The sequence below is a fragment of the Triturus cristatus genome, chromosome 1_2, assembly GCF_964204655.1.
Source record: "Triturus cristatus chromosome 1_2, aTriCri1.1, whole genome shotgun sequence".
In the NCBI taxonomy this organism is placed as follows: domain Eukaryota; kingdom Metazoa; phylum Chordata; class Amphibia; order Caudata; family Salamandridae; genus Triturus; species Triturus cristatus.
In genome coordinates this window covers 1162311462-1162338424 of record NC_140580.1, presented here as the reverse complement: position 1 = coordinate 1162338424, position 26963 = coordinate 1162311462, and the positions used below count along the sequence as shown (strand labels likewise).

The following is a 26963-nucleotide window of genomic DNA, read 5'->3' as shown; positions in this document are numbered from 1 at the left end:
ATACCACGTCCCGGATCTAAAAGTAGAAGCACGCATGGTAGGTGTGTCATGCCCTGCTACTCTAGGTGGCACTTCCCTAAGGGAATACATTGATGCCCCACTAAAAGAGTCAATGGACCGCGCCATGAGGCATTGAAGGTGCAACCTCAGGGTGAGACATATTATGTGGAAGGGCAGAGGAGAGGGAAGGAAGAGTGGGGTTACGGTAGTAAAGTGTCACTGAACAGGTTAAAGTAAAAGCCGGGGGGGCAGGGGGTGTAAATGAAATCATCCCGGACACTCTGAGACGGGGCTGAGTGGATGTCTCTGGTGAGTGACATCTTAGGGCTGGGTGATGGGGAGGACGGGTGCACTGACATCTGTATGGCTGCATGCTCAGAGGTAGAATGAGGGACAATCGAGGGAATGGACCTGTGTGTCAGAGAAGAGGATGAGGCCCAGGGCTTTCTGCGAGCAGGATTGTGGGATCCGGTGCTCGCGACAGAGCTTAGAGCGGAGTTTCCTTTAGATGCTCGCCCAGGTGTGGGATCAAGTCCTCAGGATCAAGAGTGGATTGTCAGACCACAGCGAGTCCAGTATAGCGCCTACGTCAGTGATAAATGAACCAGTGGCCCCAGGATTGCAGAGTAGTACCAGGATGCTAGCGCCTACGTCAGTGATGACTGGTGCAGCGTGTGGTGCCGTTTGCGCTGATTTTACAGCGCAGAACAAGCTCCCGGCGTCAAAAATCAGCACGAGAAGCGCGATATGCTGAAATTCCACCAGTTGCGGAACTATGCAGACTCTCGCCGAGTTTTTATGTAACTCTGCAGAAGTCCATGGAGTAAAGCTCTGGGGGTTCCGCCCGCCCCTTCCATGGACTTTCTGTAGCGTTCACAATGTGCCCTTTACTTGAAGTCTCGAAATTCAATAGATGGCCTTTGAGTGGTTGATGATTGAATAATTGGCAACCCTGTGATGTCACTGGGGGCCAAATTGTGCTTGACGTCACTTCCACTACCCGTGTAATTCCGGTGAATTCCTCTCTAAGCTCAGAAGCGACCTGTACTCGGGGGCTCTTTGAACCTCTGTCTGATGATGAAAGCCCCAGCACAGGCCGAGTCCGGGTTTTCGTAAATCCAGTGTCTTCCTCCTTTGTCGGGGTTTCTTAGATACACGAGACCAGACAATACTGGGCTGAATGAATTGTCCTGAAGTTGTAAATCTTGTGTTTAGGGTAGTGTAACGATTTCGTGACGCTGCTTGGCTTTAAATAGTTTTAAGTTGGTGACGTGTTTCCTATCCTTGCGCCTCCACGAGTGCCAGGCGACCTGGGTTGTGAGCTGTGTTCCTGTCGCCTTCACAGGTTTGCAGTTTGCGCAGAGAGTGGGACGTCAGGGGGATTACAGGAGACGCCGAGGCGTTCACTGTGAATCAGGTCTGGCTGTGAAATGTGACACCTGGCTCGTAAACTCAGACTTCATGCTGCTCTCCCGCTTTGAAGGGCTCCTGTCCAGCAACAAAGTATTTTAGATATGTGTTATCCTTGGGGAAAGTTCCCACAGCCCTCTTTCAAGTGAGACAATGTTTCAAGGCTTGTGAAACCACTGAAACGACACGCTGAGACTCCCGAAGGCGTCTGGACACGTCCCTGCTCTGGGGGCCACACATTCCTGCAGCGTAACATGTCCAGGTGTTTACTGGCAGGAAATGAAGGGGCATATCAGCAACACCCGGCGATAATGATCGCTCAGCGCTCTTAGCGTGAGGATAATTATCGCCGGCTAGCGTGAATTTTTATCTCTGAGATAGCGTGCTATTAGCAACGCTTATCTCAAAAGCGATAAAAATCCTCACGCTAACTGCCTTACGTGAGATTATCGCTGGAAACCCAGCGATAATCTCACACAATGTGGCGTTAGCTTGATGATAGGGCCCCACAAACTTAGCCATGATATCCACCTACCATAGGATATCATGGCTAAATCAGTCCTGAAGCAGGCGTAAGGAAAGTGGCGATAACCGGGGTTATCGCTACTTTTCTTGTCGCTATGCTTCATAGCGTGGGGCTTGATGATAGGAGAAATGTCGCTTAGCGACATTTCTCCTGTCATGTCAGGTCAGGAACGCCCACTTTGCATCTCATTAGAGATGCAAAGCTGGGCATTAGGAATTCCTACGCTAGCGCAAGTTTTCACGCGCTGTCTATATGTGTAGTGTGAATGTTTAACCTGCTGTATTCCACTGCAAGCATGGGGAATAAATGAGGGCTTGTATCTAGGCAGTAGAAGAAACCTACAAAGAGAACTTAATTTCCTATTAACCGTTTGCACAAAAAGGGACATCACTGGATTTCCGATCATCCATCGTACAGGAAGTGACATAACTGGTTTCCGTTTCCCGCCCACGGCACCCTGCACTCCTCCTCTTTCCCACAAATTACTTAATGGCAGCTGCAAAATGGATGATGAAAGGATGTGTGCAGCAGGCACATCTGCGCCTATCTGCACCTGCACCGTGTCCAGCACCAGGGACCCTGGTTCTGTCCCCAGCCCGCTACCGTGCTGCACTCCTCTGTGCTTTCAGGCCTGGCTGCCTTCACTGCACTGCTGCCACACAGAACCACACAACATTGAAACAAGAGTTCACATGTGTCTCCTGCAAGTTCTTATGATCAACCACTCCTACACCAACAGCATCCAGCAGCCCATTTGCCAATAGATCAAACTCGCGAAATGCGAGACCTATTGCATTGCAAATAATTGTTTTTTCAACTATGGGAATTACAGGAAATTAAAGAGAAGAACTTTTTAATTAAAAAGTTGTTAAGAAAAATACAATTTACTCTTCATCACCAAATTTGTTTGTAGAGCCCCAAGAGATACAGTGGAGCAGACCTGCCAGAAAGTACAATAACACAAGCATTTGCAATGAAATTGGTCTCCCATTAGTGAAAGTTGGAGTTAATGGTGTTGTAAATGACAATGTATTTTGTTTATGGAGTGGATGTATGTAGTATGGAGTTTAATTATATGGATTGGATTGAACTTGTTAGTTGTGGAATTGTGTGGTGTGGAATAGTGTGTGTATTTGTGTAGTGGAATTATGTGGATAGTAATTATGTGGAATTAAATTAGGTGGAATTATGTAGAATGGGATTAAGTGTTATGGAGTGTAAATATCTGTATTGGTATGTTGTCTTGTGGCATGGTATGTAGTGGAATTTAATTATGTGTTGAGCTGTTGAATTGTGTGACATGATGTTGAATTTTGAGGTGTGGATTGGATGCATTTGTTGTGTAAGTGTGTTGATTTGAATTATGTGGTTTGTTGTTGAATTATGTGGTGCAGAATGGAAACGTGTGGAGCTGAATTGCGTGACATGGAACCATGTGGTATTTTGAGTGAAATTATGCTGATGGGAATTATGTGCCATGGTGTGGAGTGTTTTTTTATGGATGGTTGCTATGTGGCATAGTGGTTTTATGTGGGATGTGTTTATCTGGTATTTAGTAGAGTGTAATTAGGTGGCAATGATTAATGAGCACCTATGTGCAAAGGCTATATTGAATGTACTTTATTATCCTTTATGAATAACGGTACAAACAGCTCCAGGAGGACTGTCAAAATTATATGTGTTTGCAGGGCCTGTTTTCCCCTTAGTAAGTTGTTGGATGCAAAGTTACCAGACAGAAACCGCCACAACATTTCCCAATAATAAATAAACACAGATCCTGGAGATGCTGCCAGAAAGAGTACTTAAATGAAGGGTTTCAGGTGATATTACAGTTTGGATGCAGCACTTTAAACCATCCCTTGCCCATGACTTGGAAAAGAAATAACTTTTTAAACACAATTTAGGTGGCGAATGCAGATTTAATTAATAAAGCTTCAGCAGCATTTCAAATGTTTAAAAATGCAAACTCTAAACAGGTTTCTTGATAGGATTAGAACTCAGACATACAAAGTGCACAGTAATCTAAATACAAAGTCTTGATCTGCTAGTGTGCTGGGTTTAAGACACTGCCCTGGTGACATTACATGTGAAGTCTAATGGCTCACTGTAGGAGGGTGGAGTAGCAGACGCAGCCATAAATCTCGGCAGGGAGCTCATTTATGGAAAAGAGCCACCTAGCGAAGCAAAGAGGCCCAGCTCGGCAGGCGCTCATGTGAGAAAATAAATAGCTGTTGTGTGTGAAAAGTGTGGCAGAGCAGAAAGAATACAGAGGAGCAGGACGGCATGCCAGGTCCGTCATGTGGGGAAGTGCACGGAGCAGAGAGGCACACTGGCGAGAGAACCATACAAGCACAGATGTGGGGGGAAGAGCAACAGAAGGGAGACCTCTGAAACAGCCCTGCTGCTGCGCATCGGGGCTGAACTAACGCCAATTAAGTAATTTTCCCCTCATTCCATCAAAAAAAGGAGAAACATTGAGCAATAAATCTTACAGGCTATAAATAAATGAATAGTGCGTTAAACACAAAACATGTACAAAAAAGCACCCGTAAATGGCGCCTGAAAATAAAGTGACCGTTGCGTTTCAAAATCAGAATGTTTTTATTTATGTAGCTAAAAGAAAGCACTGCTTTCTTAATTTGCACAAGCAGAGTGGCACACAATAATGTGCTTCACGTTTGCAGTTAACCTCGAGGCAAACGATTTTGAGGAATACGAACCGCTGCAGTGCTGGGGCCAAGGTGCCCTCTGTTAGCCTCGGTCGGGAGCACACACAAGTGCACCATTAAAGACCCCAGCAGTGGGGTAGCAGGGGGGGCAGCGAGGATCTGCAGCACGCAGCTGAAATGCTCCCTGGAGTCAAAATGCAGTAACCTGAAAAGTGTGAGGAAGAGCAACTACTTGCGCAGGCACGCAAGACGTTTTTCGTGCAGCTGGGACCAGGAGAGACGCCTGAGGAGCCGGCCCAAGTACTAGGAGATTGAAAAGAAGTTGCACAGCAGGACGCCCATGCGCAGCATTTTGCTTGACTCCTCTAAGTAACAAGATGAAAACAAATGTAAAACCATGATGGAGCAGCGTTTATTGCAGTTTTAAATAGCGCGAACTCCACACAAAGATATTGGATCACTGTGCTTGAGCACCGGTAAAATTACGCAAGATCACATTGAGGTTTTGAGGCATGGGGAGAAGTGATGTGCCCAGAATCATAGGATTTTGAGCACGCCGAGATTCAATCATGGTTCTCAAATTCCAAATTCTGCAGTGCTGGTTGTAACGCCACAGTCAACCCTGCAGCTGGACAGACGTGGAGATTAAGACGCACAGCGCCATTAAACGGAGCCTTGCTGGTGGTCGTGTACGACAACTTGTATTTTGCTTCTTCTGTCATTGCATACAGATATATAATACTGATAAAGCAAGTAACATTACACCTACAACAAGCCAGGGCTATTGGCTTTGCCAATGGTTGTTGTTTGTGTAAGATAAATCAGCAACAACTACGGCTTCCTTGTATATAACATTGGAAATGCTTCCGTTCTGAAATGATGAGACAGAAAGAACTATAACGAGTCTCCTTGAAGTTACCTCAAAAGCAGTGACGAGTGGCACTGCTGCAGAGGTAAGATTTTTTTTTCACCCCGAGGGCAAAAATGGAGAGCCCGATAGAGACCCGGTTTGGCAACTGCTTTATAGAACTGCCAGTGCAGAGCACCGGCAGGACCCGGCCTACTTAAAGCCCTGGCTCTCACCTGCAGGAAGATGGAACCCAGCAGGGACCACAGCTCCTGACACACTCGTGATCACACAGCACATACAACACTGGCAGTAAAAGCATGCCCTAGCCGGCTGTGCCCCTGCATCTGTGGGGGACTAGGACAACTAACGGCGACACTGAGTCAGTTTTGGTGCAGGTCGGCTCACACAGAGGCCCAGAGCTCTGCGCACACTAAGCACCTTGAGATTCAACCATGGTTCTCAAATTCGAAATTCTGCAGTGCTGGTTGTAACGCCACAGTCAACCCTGCAGCTGGACAGACGTGGAGATTAAGACACACAGCGCCATTAAACGGAGCCTTGCTGGTGGTCGTGTACGTCAACTTGTATTTTTTTGCTTCTGTCATTGCATACAGATATATAATACTAATAAAGCAAGTAATATTACACCTACAACAAGCCAGGGCTATTGGCTTTGCCAATGGTTGTTGTTTGTGTAAGATAAATTAGCAACAACTACGGCTTCCTTGTATATAACATTGAAAATGCTTCCGTTCTGAAATTATGAGACTGAAAGAACTATAACGAGTCTCCTTGAAGTTACGTCAAAAGCAGTGACGAGTGGCACGGATAGCCTGTGGGCTGGAAATCCGCACCTCTTAGGAATGTAGCTCTGCCCTGTCACTGCCGCCTCCTTGTATGGAAAAGCACTTCAAACGACGGGGACTCTTCAAACATGCATTCCTCCTCTCAGCTGAGCCTGGACTGCCTTAGTCCTACACTATAACCCCCCTCCCCCAATAAAACGAGCGCGGTCCCGAAAGTGAAAGAGGACTGCGCTGCAGCCGGAGCATAGAGATCTCTTGTTTGTATGGGGCTATGTGTTTCTAATTAGAAACACATGGCCCCATAAAGATAAGAGAGTGCTTTGCGACAGCAGCAAAGCAGGCGACTCAGTCCGGCTCGGAGGCCATAGGGCGTTACCCAAAACCCCTAATTTCCAATGGCAGGCCACTGTTTAGCATAAACGGTGACGCCAGCCAATGGAAATCAGGGGCGGGGCTTCAAGCCCTCTACTGAAACTACTCGTTAACAATAAATCTAGCTGAGGCGAGCAGCGCTTTGCGCTGCAACGCCACGCGAGACCTAAAAAGGAAAGGTGCAAGATCATCATGATGTGAGTCATTGACTTTCAAGGTCTCCGGTCACAGAGCTGATTCCTCAACTGGTCCGGGTGTCCCTGAGTTTCCTTGGCCAGATTGAAGCCTTCAAGGATGCCATGCTGCAGATTTATGCCACATATCCATTTTACTCTAGCATGCCTTCAGGCCCCAAGGAGCCACATGTGCCCCCAGTTGGGTTACAGCCAGCTGACCTATCCTCAGCACCATCGGACCCCTTTGAAGTCTCTTTGCCCCTCACCAACACCGGTACGGGCTCCCACTCCAGCACCAGGACCTGTGCCAGGCAGCGCCGGAAGAGGCTCCCGTACTGATACTGACATTGGACACTTCAGCTCTATCTCAACTGATGTCACGCAATGAGATTACAAACTCACAACTGGTTGCTATACACCAGGGATCTGAAAAAGTATCTCTACCAGGGAGTGTATGCCATCGCAGGCTCCATTATCTTTTTGGCTGTAATTCAGTTCAAGAGACAGGAGATGATGATTGGGCTTTTGGGGCGGGTGTTCCCTCACCTCACTGCAACGATGAAGCTCTTTAAATGGATTTGCAATAATCCAGCGGCCAAGACACATCTTCTGAGGCAGAGCTTGACTCGCTACCAATGGCAGCGGTTTCCCCCTTTGCCTTTGCAGTGGTGGTCCTGAGGGCAGCTGTGGTCAGTTGAGATCGAAACTTTTATCCTGACAGAAATTTTACAGCCAGGGCCAGGCACTTCTGAGCCCTTGCTCCCTTATAATGAGGCCATCACCGATAACATGATGGTCACATTATCAAAGCCCTCTTCTTGCCCATCCGTGGATAGGCAGTTGGCCAGGTGTTCCACTCCGGCTCCTGGTGACCCGGATTTTCTTACTAAACATTGTACTCCAGAGATCCTTGGAGTTCAGGCCTCAACCAGTGAAGGGAATCCCAGTTCACTCTCCACAGCTCCTTCCAATAGGGAATTTAAAAGGATTGAGGCCTTTGGCAGCATATAATTTCCTTCACCATTATGGTATTATGGTTAATTAATGCTTTTTGGATGCTGGATCATTATGCACATGCCCTCTGGAATATGACCTGTGAGATCTTGCTGGCGGTTCTGGAAGACTTTATTACCTTTTTAGCTCAAAAGATTTATAATGGACAAGACGCAGGCAAATATGTTTTCTGCACCGGTCCAGATGCTACTGACTTCCTGGGGAGGGCAGTGGTCAGGAGTGTTGTACGTTGTCAACACACGTGAATGAACGCCACAGGATTTCCCGGCTAGATGCAGTCCTCCCTTATGGATGGGCCTTTAGATGGAGCACTCCTTACAGTGAGGAGACAGACTGGAGCTCTTTAAAGACGGTAGAGCCATTCCATGCTCCTTGGGTCTGTTGTCACTTTTCAAGAAGTTTCCACACCAGTTCATAAAGTTCAGATGCTATTCCAGGGGAATGGCATATAACCAAAGACTGCCTTCTCAACCGATACAGCAGTTACCCCAGTCCTTTTGCGGAAACTGACTGCATTTGATCTGCGTAGTGAAGGGGTGATGTCATCCTTGTCACTTGGTGTCTTGTCACAAAATCTATTTACGTCAGATGCTGGTGTGGAATTGGTAGGACTGATCCCTTACAAGCGAAGCTGTCGGACATACTGCTGCTTGTCTTATCTTTGGTGAAGCAAGGCCTTGCTGTGGGCACTTTTAAACATTGTCAGCTTTTTCCTCTTTCTATTAAGCCTGGGCATAGTTTGCAGAGTTTTGCTACGCGGAACTCCACGAAGTTACAAAAAACCTCTGCGAAATTCCACAAGTGGCGAAGTGTAGTGCGAACTCCTGTTCGCGCTGGTCTTCCTGCCGCTCGGGTAGAAATTCTACCCGAGTGGCAGCGCGTGCTCACAAATTTACAGATCGTGAGCGCGAGTGGGAAAAAACTCCATTGCACTATGCAAAGCGGAGTTTTCTGCACTGTGCGAGCTCCGCGGAGTGCAGAAAACTCTGCAAACTCCGCGAGCGGAGCTGAGTTCACCACCTAGGCTACTTTCTACATGGACTGGACCAAATGTCTTTGTTTAAACCACCTGTTGTGATGTGATTTATTAAAGGTTTCAAACATGTTCCCCTAAGCCGTCTGTGATTCCATCCAAGATCTTGACCTTTCTCATACATACATCCTCTGAGCCAATGCATAGTTGCTTGCTGTACCTCCTGACTTTGAAGACCGACTTGCTTTTCATGATAACGTCAGCTCATTGCCCGAGTGAATGCCAGAGACTTTCAGTCAACCGCCCAACATCACCTTTTATCCCAGCTAAGGTAATGCTGAGGACTTATGACATTCTTGTCAAGTCATGACTCCCTTCCACATCAACTTGACAAACAAATGCTTTGTTTTGTAAAAGCGCCCCATACTGCGCTTTCACTTTAATGGCGGCGGCACATCTTTCTTTAGACACAGCCTGTCTCAAGAAAGGGGCGCCACCGCCTTTAAAGTAAAAGCGCGGCATGAGGCGCTTTTACAAGCAAGCATTTGCAATGCAATAGGTCTCGCATTTGAAAGAGTTTAAGCTATTAGCATTGTAAATGACAATGTCTTTTATTTATCTGTTTTGAAAACCAACACAAAAATAAAAGGCATTGTCATTCACAATGCCAATAGTTCAATCTCTCTCAAATGCGAGACCCATTGCATTGCAAATGCTTGTTGTGGGAAGGGATCAGGCAGTTCTGTCAGCTAGGGATGGCACTCAAGTAAGCTCTTACCAGAGACAACTTGAAGTTGCCATGTTGGAATGTCCCAGAATGCTGTTTAGGAGAGTTAAGACAGGGGCAGAATGAAGATGTAGTTTCCTAGGATTGGCAAGGGTGCCTGACTTTTAGAACTTCCCACTTCCATTTAAGAGAAAAAAAACCTACACAAGGGAGAGACTGATAAGAAGACACTGAACCTGGGAGTAATGATGGCAAAAGAAGGCCCAGCTGGAAGGAGAAGTACGCGGGGCATGCCTTCGCGTAGCTTCGGCCATGGGCAGGAGAGAGCACAGTTGCTCCCGTCTGTAGGCAGAAGCCAAAATAAGCATTTCTAGCTCCCGCACGAGGTGGAAGCAGAAGACGACTGCAAGCTCCTGTTGTGGTGAGGGAAGGCACGGGACCTGGACGGGGCAGCACCTGGGTGGCCTGTGTGTAAAATGAAAAGGAATACAGCACAAGGCCTGCCTTGCTGGTAATGACACCCCTTTGTAATGTGATATTGCATCTAGTATAGGTGGGGGCGTTGTGATTATAGGGTTCAGGACTCACTATGGGTGTAACACAATATGGAGATGTAACCAAAAGCCTTTCCATCTACTGAGTGTACATATTTGTAATCTAATGAATACTGTTTAGTAGTGTATGTGTAATAAAAATACTTTCCTTTTTAAAAGAAAAGGCACTGGCTAGACAATCATTTGAGTGCTGTTGTTCCGTACCTGTGAGCTGAGGTGACTAGCCCACACCACCTCCTCTAAGAAAGTCTTGGGCTGCTCTGCTTCTCTACCCGGAGTAAAGTGCTACAACTGAGTACTCGGTTCCCAGTGAAAAGTCAATTGCAGACTTATTACATGGGAAGGACTGATATCCTTTGCAATTAATGACACAGTTTTGTACACAATGTCTTTCTTCAAGTTTGTGAATCTTTTATGTGCAAGTGTTTTATTTTTTTAAGTGTGCATTTGTTACAATATTGGCAGCATCTCAAGTACTACTTTATTAGATTAATCGTGTTTCAAATGAAGAGCGAACCGCCTTTGGCTTACATCCCAGATGTGTAGAAGCAGCTTGTCTGTGCCAAGCCCCAGAGCATGGTATTTTGTCATTTAAGTATATTTAGCATTTTATTCTCACAACATATGGCCACATCAACATGAACAAGAGATATGGCTGCACCTCAATAGCAAGGCCTATCATATTTTCCTGTCTTCCTCCTAGGCGGAGCTAGCGTACCTCTACAACGATATGGCTTTGGGGCTCAGCATGGACAATAGTGCCATTGAAAGATGGCCACCACCAGGAGTTATCCTTCTCTTTCGTTTTCATGGACTGCTCTTGTGTCTGCTCTACCACAAAGCTATTGAAATCCATTTTGTTTAGTCTGATTGAAGGTTGAAATATCCAACTTCTACTCTCCTTGCGGAAGGTATGCTGGTGTCAGTTGCCCATCCAGTGGTGTCTGAAGCCCAGACCCTTCCTTGTCCTGGGGTAGCCTAGAATGTCCCTCTCGGTGTTTTATTACCATATTAATGTGCCCTTCCACCAGGAGTTGTGCCATCATTAAGTAGGTGCTAATATATCAGCCTTAAGAATGACTGGGACTCACTCATACACCTCAGGACCCTCTCATCACTTCGGGAATTCAGGAAGGACTCAAGACCTGGCTGTACCGGTCCCAGGATGCTTGTTTTTGGTCAGGGAAGACCTGGCTTGGCAGTTCGGGCTGAACTGTTCCCATGAGGCACAGGGTCAAGACTGATTTGCATATAGCTGGGTCTGAACTGAGGTGGTGAATTGAGCTAAAGAACGATGATGGATTCAACCCAGATCTGTGACTGGGGCTGAGTGTCTGAAAAGTTGCAGTGCTACGTCCCTCATCTCCTTGTGTTTGCCGAATAAACAGATCACCATGAAGCAGCTCACAGCTCCAACGCCTGAGACCCTCACTGGCGATTTGTCGTGCTTTACAAATTCCTGATTGATTGATTGACTGTTGCTCTTTAATTTGAGTCGATACTATTCGTTGCTGCTGCCAGACAGGAATTTTGGGTCCTCTTGACTTAGGCCTTGTAACCCCTTTATTTGGCATCAGACTCAATTTTACGGGTGAAATTCGGCATACGTTTGCTTATAATAAGTATGGAGTGTTCTTGAACTTAATCTCCACCTTCGAAGGTTTGTTGATGGGTGAGAAGACAGGTAGCCAGGGGTCATACTCTGTGCCTGGTCAGACGACAGGTAGCCAGGGGTCATACTCTGTGCCTGGTCAGACGACAGGTACTCAGGGGTCATACTCTGTGCCTGGTCAGACGACAGGTAGCCAGGGGTCATACTCTGTGCCTGGTCAGACGACAGGTAGCCAGGGGTCATACTCTGTGCCTGGTCAGACGACAGGTACTCAGGGGTCATACTCTGTGCCTGGTCAGACGACAGGTAGCCAGGGGTCATACTCTGTGCCTGGTCAGACAACAGGTAGCCCGGGGTCATACTCTGTATCCGGTCAGACGACAGGTAGCCCGGGGTCATACTCTGTGCCTGGTCAGACGACAGGTAGCCCGGGGTCATACTCTGTATCCGGTCAGATGACAGGTAGCCAGGGGTCATACTCTGCTTCCGGTCAGATGACAGGTAGCCCGGGGTCATACTCTGTGCCTGGTCAGACGACAGGTAGCCAGGTGTCATACTCTGTATCCGGTCAGACGACAGGTAGCCAGGGGTCATACTCTGTATCCGGTCAGATGACAGGTAGCCAGGGGTCATACTCTGCTTCCGGTCAGATGACAGGTAGCCCGGGGTCATACTCTGTATCCGGTCAGACGACAGGTAGCCAGTGGTCATACTCTGTATCCGGTCAGACGACAGGTAGCCAGTGGTCATACTCTGTATCCGGTCAGACGACAGGTAGCCAGGGGTCATACGCTTTGTCCGGCCTTTCCCCTGGCTCCAAACAGGCTCTTCTAGGAAGTTACCTGACACAGCTGTAACAACAGGATCCTGACACCTGCTGATCCGGACAGTATCCAAAAACATTAAACCTACATGATAACATTATGTAATGTGTGGTGTGCGTGGTGTGCAGCAGCTGGTGCCAAAGATATTAAAGATGTGTACTTCACATGTTTGTTTCCTCCTAGCTCCACCAGAGATCCGACAGAATGGCCAACCGATGAACGTCTCAGTGATGGCCAACCAGCCATTAACCCTGGGTTGTGAAGTCACAGGCATACCCCCTCCGGCAGTTTCTTGGTACAAAAACGGACAGCTGGTAAGTGTAGGCAGACATACCAACCTCGACCGCGGTGGTCTGGGATACCAACCCCTGAGCAGGGTGGGGCTTCAGCCTGTTTTTAAACTCATGCCTCGTTTGCCTCCACTTGCAAGATAGTGAATGCCAAGAAGTCTTATGGTCCAAAGATTCACATGAATGGCTGATGGATACATTTTATGTAATACATTATACCCAGCACAAGTTCAGCTCTCTCACATCCGGTTATTTGAATAAAACAGTGTCTTGTGTGGTCTCTGATGAGATCGCCCCTGAGTTAGAAGGTGAGCGCCTAGAACAGTTTGAGGAAAGCAAGGGAAGTTTGGTACCTGGTGCTTTTCTCTTCCCCCCTAAGCTCTTGTTCTCCCTCCAGGTTGGGGATTCTGGCGTGAGCCCTTCTCCCAATGGGAGCCACCCTCTGGTGTTCCACAGAGCGCGGAAAGAAGATTCGGGCTCCTACAGCTGCCGGGCCACCAACAAGGCTGGGGAGACGCAAAGGCACTACAATCTGCTGGTTTTAGGTATGTACTTGGGAGGCACCGAGGCGCTACATTCTGCTGGTTCAATGTATGTACTTGGAAGGCACCGAGGCGCTACATTCTGCTGGTTCTATGTATGTACTTGGGAGGCGCAGCGGCGCTACATTATGCTAGTCCTAGGTATGTACTTCGGAGGCGCAGCGGCGCTACATTATGCCGGTCCTAGGTATGTACTTGGAAGGCACAGAGGTGCTTTGTTCTGCCGGTTCTATGTATGTACTTGGGAGGTGCAGAGGCGCTACATTCTGCTGATTCTAGGTATGTACTTGGGAGGTGCAGAGGCGCTACATTCTGCTGGTCCTAGGTATGTACTTGGGAGGCGTAGAGGCGCTATCTTCTGCTGGTCTTAGGTATGTACTTGGGAGGTGCAGAGGCGCTACATTCTTCTGATTCTAGGTATGCATTTGGGAGGCGCAACGGCGCTACATTCTGCTGGTCCTAGGTATGTACTTGGGAGGCGCTACATTCTGCTGATTCTAGGTATGTACTTGGGAGGAGCAGAGGCGCTACATTCTGCTGGTCTTAGGTATGTGCATGGGAGGCGCAGAGGCGCTACATTCTGCTGATTCTAGGTATGTACTTGGGAGGCGCAAAGGTGCTACATTCTGCTGGTCCTAGGTATGTACTTGGGAGACGCAGAGGCGCTACATTCTTCTGGTTCTAGGTATGTACTTGGGAGGCGCAGAGGCGCTACATTCTGCTGATTCTAGGTATGTACTTGGGAGGCGCAGATGCGCTACATTCTGCTGATTCTAGGTATGTACTTGGGAGGCACAGAGGCACTACATTCTGCTGGTTCTATGTATGTACTTGGGTGGCGCAGAGGCGCTACATTCTGCTGGTTCTATGTATGTAATTGGGAGGCGCAGAGGCGCTACATTCTGCTGATTCTAGGTATGTACTTGGGAGCCGCAGAGGCGCTACATTCTGCTGGTTCTATGTATGTACTTGGGTGGCGCAGAGGCGCTACATTCTGCTGGTTCTATGTATGTAATTGGGAGGCGCAGAGGCGCTACATTCTGCTGATTCTAGGTATGTACTTGGGAGGCGCAGAGGTTCTACATTCTACTGGTTCTAGGTATGTACTTGGGAGGCGCAGAGGCGCTACATTCTGCTGGTTCTATGTATGTAATTGGGAGGCGCAGCTGCGCTACGTTCTACTGGTTCTAGGTATGTACTTGGGAGGCGCTACATTCTGCTGGTTTTGTAGCGTGAATCCTTTTCTGGATTCACATGCTGTGCATCATCCCACCATCTAGTGGTTGGGTCCGGAATAGTTTTTTTCTTCTTCGTATTTTGGGTGTCTTAGACCACCATTTAGTGCCTGGTCCGTCCGCTGCGTGACGCCAGACAGCGCCCTGGATGTTGTTGTGTGTAGTAGCCATCTTCAGATTCTTTTTTCCGCCGTTGGGTCTGGAAGCAAGAGGGTAAGCTCCGAAGAATTTCTGAAAATCCCCGAAAGAACTCGACATTTAAACAAAAAAGTTACATCGGACATTGACTACGCGACCGGAGAACACATCAGGCCTCCGGAGATGATATCTTACATATCTGATATATATATTACCTACTGGCGGTCGCCAGTAGGTAGTTATCGTTAGGACCACGTTTCCATAGGAAATCCGCAAAATTCTATTTTGAATAACTTTGGCGCCGGTCGACGAATCCTCGCGAATTTTTCAAAATAGGTGGGGCGCTACGCTCCGCTCCTACCCGGGGGGATTCGTCAAGCGGGGGCTGAGATAAAAGGGGGGTCCCAAAACGCGTTTTTCCCATGCATTTTTGCATAGGACCTTTAGACGCAGCTACAGCCCGAACGGCTGAACAGAATTACTTGAAATTTGGCAGAGAGGTAGCCATAAGGTCAAGGAAGTGTCAAGGGTGTAAATCTGTTCAGTATTTCCTGAGAAAATAGCATTTAAAAGCATATCAATATCTATACGCGCGCACCGTGCGCGCACTGTGCGCGCACCCTGCCGTCGCGAGCGCAATTCTGATTGGTTGTTAGATGTCGGTAAACATTCGAATCGGTGGAAACCAGGAAGTGTCGGCCGCCATTTTGTCTCTCGCAGTTTGAGGGGGTGAAAAACAAAGGTGGAGAACGTGAAAAGGGGGCAGAGTGGACAGTTCCTGACCCCCTAGCCTTGGTCAGGGGGTCACACAAGGACCCCCAAGGGAGAATTTTTTTTTTTTTTTTTTTTAAATCGCGAGGTGCGCGCACCCTGCACGCACTGCGAACCGTGGGCGCTCGGTGGGTGAAGCGCACCGAGTGCCCACAGAGCACGCACGGGCGCAAAGCGCACCGTGCGCGCACGGTGTAAAACCTGAAAAAAAAAAATAACTTAGCATTAAAAAAAACGTACAAATTCACTGAAAAAACCATAGGTTTCACACACGTTATAGTTACGAATTAGCATTTAAAAAACCTTGCAAATTCACTTAAAAAACCATAGGTTTCACACATGTCATAGTTAGCTGGACATTTCACTCGTAAAAATCCAATGAAATTCCCCCGTTATAGTTAGTGCAGGCAACTATAACTCACGCGACCGCAATCCTCTGCTGATGACGTCAGATATTACATCACTGATGACATATGTGTCTTTCTGAAAAATAAATATTTGTAATATATGTATAGCTAAAGATTACTGGAAGAAGACATGGGTAAATAAGTGTCTAAATACAGTGATGTAATATCTGACGTCATCAGCAGAGGATTGCGGTCGCGTGAGTTATAGTTGCCTGCAGTAACTATAACGGGGGAATTTCATTGGTTTTTTACGAGTGAAATGACCAGCTAACTATAACATGTGTGAAACCTATGGTTTTTTAAGTGAATTTGCAAGGTTTTTTAAATGCTAATTCGTAACTATAACGTGTGTGAAACCTATGGTTTTTTCAGTGAGTATATATATATATATATATATATATATATATATATATATAAAAACACACAAGTTGAGAGAGGCATCGTTATTGAGAGAAAGTTCATCTGGTTCAAATCCCACAAATAATGGAGGACAGTGATGTCAGAAAAGGCCAGTCTTTCAGATAGTTGATTCTGTAGATTCTTTATTATAGCCTTATAGCCCGCCATAGCGGGCTATATCGACTATTAAAGGCCCGCTGCAGCGTTAAAGGCCCGAGCCGAAGGCGAGGGACTTCAACAAGGGAGCGGGACTTTAATATCCAGTATAGCCCAGCTATGAAGGGCTATAAGGCGATTAGACATTCTGCCACTAGAGGGCAGAATGTTCTAACAAATAAAACGAAGCCTTCAGGGAGCGCGAGGGAATTCAAATCCCCTCAGGCTCCCTGAAGCCTTTGTTAACAGCCAGAGCTGTGAACAAAGAAACATTGGAATGTTGGAGCTCCGGGCTTATACCAGCCATTATAAGCCCGGAGCACTCCATTGTTTTCAATGGAGCTTCCAACGTTCCAATGTTCTAATCACAATTATATACACAGCAGCCAACGCATTTCACCCTTGCGGGCTTCTTCAGGGCAAGTAATTTGTGTTCACACTATTTCGAACGATGTCCTAAAAACGATGGTCCAGTTCGATCGGCACTATTACGTTTTGTTCAATTTCGGTTGTCGAATCTTTAAAGAATTTTTCCACTGTATATTGGTCCGTAACACCTTGTCCCCTTCAGGGACGTGTGTGTTATGTGCGCTTAATCGTCAACCTTTTCATGCGGCCATATAGGAGACTTGTTACGCTTTTGAAGTTGCAGGAAAAAGTGTGTGTATATATTGTGTATGTATGTATATATGTAAATATATGTTCGAGGCATATGAGCTGCAGATTACACACTTGTGCATAGATCGCCATCTGGTGTTGGGACCGGATGTTTGCAGTTGTTTTTCCTCTTGGAAAGTCTTTGGAAGTCACGAGGTCGGTGACTCCTCCTTTGGATCGTATTGTGCATGGGCTTCGGCTCCATCCTCAGATTGTTTTTTTCCGCCATCGAGCTCGGATGTGATCTTCGCGCTCCGGTTCCGAACAGGTTTCCAGTTTAATCGACACGCAATCCTCACCCCAATTCGCGGTATTGTTTCGATTGCGATCTCCACACTCGACGCGGCTCTCATCGATCAAGACCTTCGATTCCAGTCGTCGACGCCAGCCTTCGGGCCTACCCAAGCTCCGGTCCTGGCTCATGGAAAGGACTCCCTTCAAGAAGTGCCCTCGATGTGGGTCCAAATTCCCCCACACCGATCTCCACAAAGTATGTAATCTCTGCCTCTCCCCTGAACACGAGGCTCGAGACTGCCCGGCGTGCAAGTCCTTCCGGTGCAAGAAAACGATTCGAGACCGAAGAGCAAGAAGGACCATGGCGCACTCGTCGACGGCGATTCCAGATGACATCTTCGGAGAAGGCGTCGACGCTCCGGAAGAACACCACACCGACGAGGGCCTCGTCAGCGCCTCCGAAGCCGACGATTCAGATGTGGAGGACATCACTCCGGCACAGAGGGTCGTGAGTACCAATTTGCTCCCCCAGACCCTCACCGGCACCGAAAAAGGCTTCGGTCACGCCTTTGCCTCTGGGCCTAGGTAAGACCAAAGACATTGCTTCCCACACCGCACCTTCGGGACCGGTAAAGAAGCCGATTAAGCCTTACGGCGGCTCGGGATCGAGTCAGCCCACCGTCGGTGCCGACAAACACTCCTCCGCACCGACACCGAAAAAGAAAATGGCCTCCTCTTCGGCACCGAGCCCCATACCGAAACATTCAGTGCCGAAACCCAGTTCCACCTCCTCGGTACCGACTCCATCCCCGGAACCGACAAAAGCACACAAGGCCACCGGCACCGAGATCTCGAAGCCGAAACCCATCTCGGCACCGACCAAACAAAAAGCCTTTTCCAAGCCGCATACTTCCAAACAGGACACTAAAGCCAGAAAACCAACGGCCCCGACGCCTTCGGCGCTGACGGATAAACCACCTTCAGAAGAACTCTTTACACCGGATCCCTTGCAAAAGACATTGACCAAGGATCCCAAAACCGGACAGCATCAAAAAGAGACAGCTGGAAAAACCTACCCCAGCTCCACCTCCAGAGAGGAAGGACTCTGCTACATCACCTTTCAGAATGCCTTCCGCACCTCTTCCACCCCTTCCACCTTCTCCCCCCTTCTCCCCCTCCACCTTCTCCACCCCCTCCTCATCATTTCCCAACACCCCCTCAGGATGATGATGATCATGACGATACATATGATGACATGGGGGACGTGCCCCACGATTTACCTACAGGAGATCCCACTCCCACAGGCTCCCCAGACCCATGGGACGACTATAACAACCCCGACATCCCTAACGTCCCGCAAGATGATCTCTATCCTTCGAGACCATCCCCACCAGAAGACTCATTGGGGTTCAACCATCTACTCCAGAGGGCTGCACACTATCACGGGGTAGATCTCCATACCGACCCCGTGGAGGAGGATTTCCTCCTCAATACTTTCGACACCACGCATAGGGCCACCTCCATACTGCCCATGCTCAAAGGAGTGGTAAAACATGCACCAGAGGTCTTTAAAGACCCAGTCAGAGCCAGGGTTATTAACCCGCGCATTGACAAAAAATACAAAGCCGCCCCGACAGATCCCTCCTACATCAGAGGGCCAGCACCCCTAGATTCCCTGGTAGTGTCCACAGCACGGAAGAGGGCCAACTCCCAGGTGTCAGGCGATGCACCACCACCTGACAAAGAGTCAAAACTCTTGGACGCATCCGGCATGCGCACTGCGTCACAAGCTGCCAGCATATGGCGTATCGCCAATACCCAAGCGTTACTGGCTAGATATGACAGGGCCCATTATGACGAGTTAGAAGCCATAATGCAACACCTCCCTGACAAATACAAAAACAGGGCAAACGAGTTAGTTCAGGAGGGTAAAATCATCACTAATACCTCCATCCGTTGTGCCCTAGATGCAGCAGACACCGCCACCAGGGCCATCAATACTAGCGTCCTCCTCCACCGCCATGCCTGGCTCAGGATCTCAGGATTTAAACCAGAAGTGCAAGCTTCCATCCTGAACCATTCCTTTGACCAGGAACATCTGTTCGGCCCAAAAGTGGATGAGGCCCTAGAAAAAATGAAAAAAGACACTGACACGGCGAAATCTATGGGAGCCTTACAATCACACCCTCCCAGGTGTTCCTTTCGCCGTTCCACCTTTTGGAGCACATCCAGAGACTACTCCTCTGATACCGCTTCCATGTCATACAAAGCTCCTGCCCAATCCACCTTCATAAGGGGTTACCAAAGAGGCGGCTACAGGGGCAACGATAATAAAGGCAGAGGCAAAACAAACACCGCCCGCTCTGCCCCCACACCTGCCTAATGACTTCCCTCCACTCCCCCCAGACCATCCCACTCCGGTCGGGGGCAGACTCCAAAATTTCCTTCATGTCTGGGCTACTATCACCTCAGACAAATGGGTGACACAAATGATTCGGTCAGGCTACTGCCTAGAGCTAATTTCTACCCCCCAAACATTCCACCCAGGCAGCGCCCAATGTCACAGGAACATCTAGCATTACTAAAGCAGGAGGTAATCTCCCTCCTACAAAAAGGGGCGATAGAACATGTTCCTACCAACCAACGAAATCTAGGGGTTTACTCCCTATATTTTCTCATACCAAAAAGGGACGAGACTCTACGGCCCATCCTAGACCTCCGGCTCCTAAACGCATACATACACTCGGACCATTTTCAGATGGTAACACTTCAGCAGGTACTTCCCCTGCCACTTTAGACTTAAAGGACGCTTACTTCCACATTCCTGTACACCACGCTCACAGGAAGTTCCTCAGATTCGTAGTGGACAACCAACACTACCAATTCAAGGTACTCCCATTCGGAGTCACAACAGCACCACGAGTATTCACCAAGTGCCTAGCAGTCGTGGCAGCACACCTCAGGAGACAACACATCCATGTCTTCCCATACCTAGACGACTGGCTAATAAAAGCCAGCTCATACAACCAGTGTGTACAACACACGCATGCCACTAGCCAACTACTTCCCCAGCTGGGCTTCACGGTAAACCACGCAAAGTCCCATCTGCAACCGTCCCACGTAAAACAATACCTCGGTGCCACCATAGACACCTCAAAAGCGCTAAATTTATAGCACACCACTCCCTTCCAGCTTGAGTGTTTATGCAACTATTCGGGATGATGGCCTCTTGCATATTCATAGTACCTCACGCAAGACTCCAGATGCGTCCTCTCCAAGAGTGCTTAGCGCGCCAATGGAACCAGGCCCAAGATCAATTAACAGATCTGGTGTTGGTAGACGGTCGTACCCATCGCTCTCTGCAGTGGTGGACCACCAAAAACCTTTCCAAAGGGCGACCGTTCCTGGACCCGGTTCCTCAGATAATACTGACAACGGATGCATCGCTCTCCGGCTGGGGAGCTCACCTGTTACATCACACCATGCAGGGCAGATGGACACCTCAACAAAAGTTACTCCACATCAACCATCTGGAGTTACTAGCAATATTCTTAGCCCTGAAATCTTTCCAGACACAGATTTCAGGCAAGGCAGTCCTAGTCCGCACAGAGAACATGACAGCCATGTACTACATTCAAAAACAAGGTGGCACACACTCTCCACAGCTCTCTCAGCTAGCGCAGAGTATATGGAGATGGGCCATATCCCACAAAATCTTCCTCCTACCCCAACATGTCCCAGGTGTCCAGAACACTATGGCCGATCTACTCAGCAGACAGACACAACAGATCCACGAGTGGGAACTACATCCACAAGTTCTTCACCCGTACTTTCAACTGTGGGGGCATCCACAGATAGACCTCTTCGCCACCCACGAAAACACCAAATGCCCAAGCTTCGCCGCCAGATATCCACACCCATTGTCCAAGGTTAATGCGATCTGGATGAATTGGTCTGGCAAATTTGCGTACGCTTTTCCGCCTCTCCCACTCATTCCATTAGTGGTGCGAAAGCTACAACAGCACTCCCTCACTCTCATCCTAGTAGCTCCAACTTGGGCCAGACAGCCGTGGTACACCAAACTGCTGGAACTATCTGTAGTACCACACCAAAAGCTACACCTCTCTCCACTCCTCTTAACCCAGAACCATGGAGAGATCAGGCACCCGGACCCAGCTCAGCTCAACCTTGCGATCTGGCTCCTGAAATCCTAGAATTTGGCTACCTTAATCTTCCCCCTGACTGTATGAACGTCATTAAAGAAGCTAGGCATCCCACCACTAGAGCCTGCTACGCCGCCAAGTGGAAACGTTTTGTTGTCTACTGTCACAACAATACCATCAATCCCCTAGATGTGTCCATTCAACACATACGTTTATTAGACTGCACCTCACAGCCATAGCAACTTATCTGCAAAACAGGCAACATCTATCACTTTTTAGAGTACCTGCCATTAAAGCCTTCATGGAAAGCCTTAAAAGGATAATTCCACCCAGACTGCCACCCTCACCTGTGTGGAACCTAAACATCGTTCTCACCAGACTAATGGGGCCTCCCTTTGAACCTCTGCACAAATGTGAACTCCAATTCCTAACATGGAAAACCGCTTTTCTTGTAGCCATCACTTCCCTCAGAAGGGTCAGTGAAATACAAGCACTTACCATTCAAGAACCTTTCCTGCAAATGCACCATAACAAGGTTGTTCTCCGTACCAACCCAGAATTCCTCCCTAAAGTCATTTCTCCCTTTCACATAAACCAAGCGGTAGAACTACCAGTTTTCTTCTCGCAACCACAAACCATTGCAGAAAGAGCTCTCCACACACTAGATGTCAAACGAGCCTTACTCTACTACATACAGAGAACACAACCTTTCCGTAAGACCAAACAGCTGTTTGTCTCTTTCTCTCCACCGCACAAGGGCAACCCCATCTCCAAGTCGGAAATAGCTAGGTGGATTGTCAAATGCATTTCGATTTGCTACCACAAAGCAAAACAAACGCTTTCCGTTCCCCATAAAGCCCATTCTACACGTAAAATAGGGGCTTCAATGGCATTTTTAGGGAAAATCCCATTAGATGATATCTGCAAAGCAGCTACATGGTCAACACCGCACACTTTCACTAAACACTATTGTGTAGATGTGCAAACTAAGCAACAAGCTAGTGTGGGCCAGGCTGTACTCAAAACGTTATTTCAAACCACTGCAACAGATACCGGTGGTCGCCGCTAAGGGTAGGTACTGCTATATAATCTATGCACAAGTGTGTAATCTGCAGCTCATATGCCTCGAACGGAATATGCTACTTACCAGTATGCATCTGTTCTTGGCATGTAGAGCTGCAGATCTACACACGCCCATCCACCTCCCCGGCTACCTTTATCTGTTCCAGTTTATCTTATTTAGATACACACATGGGTTTCTTCACTGTTATTAATACGCTCCATCATTTCCCTGCTGGCGAAAAACATTCTGAGGATGGAGCCGAAGCCCATGCGCAATACGATCCAAGGGAGGAGTCACTGACCTCGTGACTTCCAAAGACTTTCCAAGAAGAAAAACAAACTGCAAACATCCGGGCCCAACACCAGATGGCGATCTATGCACCGTGTATAGATCTGCAGCTCTACATGCCAAGAACAGATGCATACTGGTAAGTAGCATATTCCATATCATAGTTATATAGTGTGAACTCTTCAACGTCTTCCTCAATTGGAGCAGCTCTGGGGCTGTCCTTACGGATACAGGGATCTTGTTCCAGGACCTGGTTGCATAGATGGAACAGGCCTGCAGTTCCTTTTTTGATGTCTTTGCCCCACAATGCAGTTGAGTTGTGAGACCCATATTTCAGATTCTTTTTGTCAGATGAATTATGAATTGATTTAAGCGCAGATATAGTGCATCTGGTGCTGGAGAGATCCCTAACAGCAGTTTCTGTTTGTAATAAATGCTGTAGGGAATTCTAGACTCTGGGAGAGAGAGGCTGCGGTCTGGATGTGAGCGGCGATGGCGCTCCCATAAGGCTCAGGCAGTTTGTACCACGAAGGTAACCTGGTATATCTAAGGAATCCCTGACTCACTCTTGGTAGCTTGCCCTGAGCAACAAGTCTTTCCTCAGTGAAAGCGCTGTGGTATGTGTACATAACTAGTCAAACAGCGATATACCTGACATATAAAGGACATACAGGTCCACGCAAAGTGAGTTAAAAAGACAACTACGCAATAATTCATGCCAGGTAACACAGAATAGTTCAGATTGTGTTTATGGAGTACCACAAAAATCAAATATATAATCCAGAAATCGGATGTTTCAAAAATAGTCCAAGCTGAAAGTCGTGTTCCAGCTGTGAGCTATACGGCTTCAAATCTATGTCCCAGAGGTGCGTGTGCCAAACTAAGACAACATGTTTTGGGACAGACTTCTCTTCTGCCGCTGACTCAGACCCGGACCCTCTCACTTCAGTCCACGGACCTTTGAAGGAAAACCACTCCCAGTCCTGCATTGTGGAAGGAGAAAGATGTCCATAGACTCTGTTCAGGAGCAATGTGACCATTGTAATGTAATGTAATGTGGACTCATAACGCGCACTATCACCCCACGGGTATCCTGGCGTTGAGGTTAACAGGAACTCCCCTAAATGCATGTTTACCCACCAGGTGACCATTCTGTGCCCTTTCGCAGCCCTCCCCCCAGCCTTTGCTTCCGCGATTACCCGGTGACGTGGCTGCTGGGGAGAAGAGCGGTTATCAAGTGTAAGATGAGGCTATTTACAGAAAGAAATATATATGTTTCTGAAATGACGTTTACCTGCATATAGTTAGAATATATGTCATAGCTAATAACATCTTTCATTGCAGCAGGTAACGCACACACAGTGTCACCAATCGTCTCTTCAGACGAGGTTATCCTAATGTTATACAATTATTTCTGATAGCATTTTCCAAACCCAAGTTATTTAATTGTCAAATAGATTTTTATATGGTATGAGATATGTTACTGCTGAAGAACCTTCCAGCAAAGCACACGGCCTAAATTACACACGGTTGTTTTAATCTGGCTCACGGTATTTCCTTCCTTACTATCTCTCGCAGCTGCGCACTTGACTTCTGCGCGGGGAACGAGCGCAGAGACAGCTGACTGGAAAAGGAGCAGGTCTGACAACTGAGATGATACAAATCCTACCCCTCTGAAAAGAGAATGTGTGGCTGGGCCTAATCAATACACTGCGGACATCACAGCAATGAAAATATTAGCTGGCCGAAGCTGAAAGAAAGCAAAACCCTCTGAAAGAATCGAATTACTCACAAACACTGGGGGGCAGATTTACAAGAAAGTGGCGTGTAGAGATGCGTCACTTTCCCTGCGCCACGCTGAGAAACCCTTGCGCCACCATGGATGCGCCGCATTTACAGTGCGACGCACCATGGCGCAAAGATTGACAAATGCATCAGAAATTCTGACGCATCTGTTGGGGCAAAAGTCACGCATTGCTGGAGTCATGTCGCAAGCACGACACTACTCCAGCAATGCATTTTGAGGCCTATTCCCACTACACTGCGTCACTCCTTACGCCTGCTTCAAGCATCCGTAAGGTTTTGACGCAGTGAAATCTTGTAGATTCTTTGCCTCCAGGTTTCATCGCCACATGTCAAAAGGGACTGCCCTGTCACTAGATTGGTCAGGGACATTTGCATACGCTTTTCCACTGATACTCCTGATCCAAAGAGTCCAAGAAAAAACGAGACAACCAGGAACAAACCTAATTCTCATTGCTCCACAATGGGCCAGACAGACATGGTACTCAAGTTTGCTAGAATTGTCCAAGGGACAACTAATCAGACTCAGAGCGGACAACAAACTACTACACTGCAACAGGGCCAAATCTTCCACCCAGAGCCAGAGACGCTAAGCCTGGCAGCCTGGCACCTGCACACGTAGAGTTTGGTCACCTCAACTTGCCTCAAACTCAAGGTAGATGCAGAGCAGTGTATCCAGCCGGTTCTAGGTGTATACTTGCAGTGTCTCCCTAAGCAAGGGAGACATGGAACAGTATGTTCTGCTGGTTCTTGTTGTATACTTGTAGTGTCTCCCTATGCAAGGAAGACACAGAGCAGTATGGTCTGCTGGTTCTAGGTGTAAACATGCAGTGTCTCCCTATGCAAGGGAGACACAGAGCAGTCTGTTCTGCTGGTTCTAGGTGTATACTTGCAGTGTCTCCCTATGCAAGGGAGGTGCAGAGCAATCTGTTCTGCTGGCTCTAGGTGTATACGTGCAGTGTCTCCCTATGCAAGGGAGACACAAAGCAATGTGTCCTGCCGGCTCTAGGTGTATACGTGCAGTGTCCCTCTATACAAGGGAGACACAGAGCAGTGTGTTCTGCCGGCTCTAGGTGTATACTTACAGTGTCTTCCTATGCAAGGGAGACATAGAGCAGTGTGTTCTGCCGGTTCTAGGTGTATACGTGCAGTGTCTCCCTATGCAAGGGAGACACAGAGCAGTGTGTCCTGCCGGTTCTAGGTGTATACGTGCAGTGTCTCCCTATGCAAGGGAGACACAGAGCAGTGTGTCCTGCGGGCTCTAGGTGTAAACGTGCAGTGTTCCTGTATACAAGGGAGACACAGAGCAGTGTGTCCTGCGGTTCTAGGTGTATACGTGCAGTGTATCGCTATGCAAGGGAGACACAGAGCAGTGTGTCCTGCCGGCTCTAGGTGTATACGTGCAGTGTCTCCCTATGCAAGGGAGACACAGAGCAGTGTGTTCTGCCGGCTCTAGGTGTATACATGCAGTGTCTCCCTATGCAAGGGAGACACAGAGCAGTGTGTCCTGCGGTTCTAGGTGTATACGTGCAGTGTATCGCTATGCAAGGGAGACACAGAGCAGTGTGTCCTGCCGGTTCTAGGTGTATACGTGCAGTGTCTCCCTATGCAAGGGAGACACAGAGCAGTGTGTTCTACCGGTTCTAGGTGTATATGTGCAGTGTCTCCCTATGCAAGGGAGGTGCAGAGCAATGTGTTCTGCTGGTTCTAGGTGTATACGTGCAGTGTCTCCCTATGCAAGGGAGACACAGAGCAGTGTGTCCTGCTGGCTCTAGGTGTATACGTGCAGTGTCCCTCTATACAAGGGAGAGTCAGAGCAATCTGTTCTGCTGGCTCTAGGTGTATACGTGCAGTGTCTCCCTATGCAAGGGAGACACAGAGCAGTGTGTTCTGCCGGTTCTAGGTGTATACGTGCAGTGTCTCCCTATGCAAGGGAGACACAGAGCAGTGTATTCTGCCGGTTCTAGGTGTATACGTGCAGTGTCCCCCTATGCAAGGGAGACACAGAGCAGTGTGTTCTGCCGGTTCTAGGTGTATACGTGCAGTGTCTCCCTATGCAAGGGAGACACAGAGCAGTGTGTTCTGCCGGTTCTAGGTGTATACGTGCAGTGTCCCCCTATGCAAGGGAGACACAGAGCAGTGTGTTCTACCGGTTCTAGGTGTATACGTGCAGTGTCTCCCTATGCAAGGGAGGTGCAGAGCAATGTGTTCTGCTGGTTCTAGGTGTATACCTGCAGTGTCTCCCTATGCAAGGGAGACACAGAGCAGTGTGTTCTACCGGTTCTAGGTGTATTCGTGCAGTGT

General features: G+C 48.1%; 1 protein-coding gene across 1 annotated transcript in view; it reads left to right on the top strand.

Moving 5' to 3' along the window:
* Window positions 1-26963, top strand: part of HMCN2 (hemicentin 2) — a 769579-nt gene that overhangs the window by 448960 nt on the left and 293656 nt on the right. The window contains exons 27-28 of the mRNA XM_085613971.1: window positions 12697-12827; window positions 13201-13348. Of these exons, the coding sequence (XP_085470097.1) occupies window positions 12697-12827; window positions 13201-13348 (279 nt within the window). The remainder of the gene's footprint in view (window positions 1-12696; window positions 12828-13200; window positions 13349-26963) is intronic.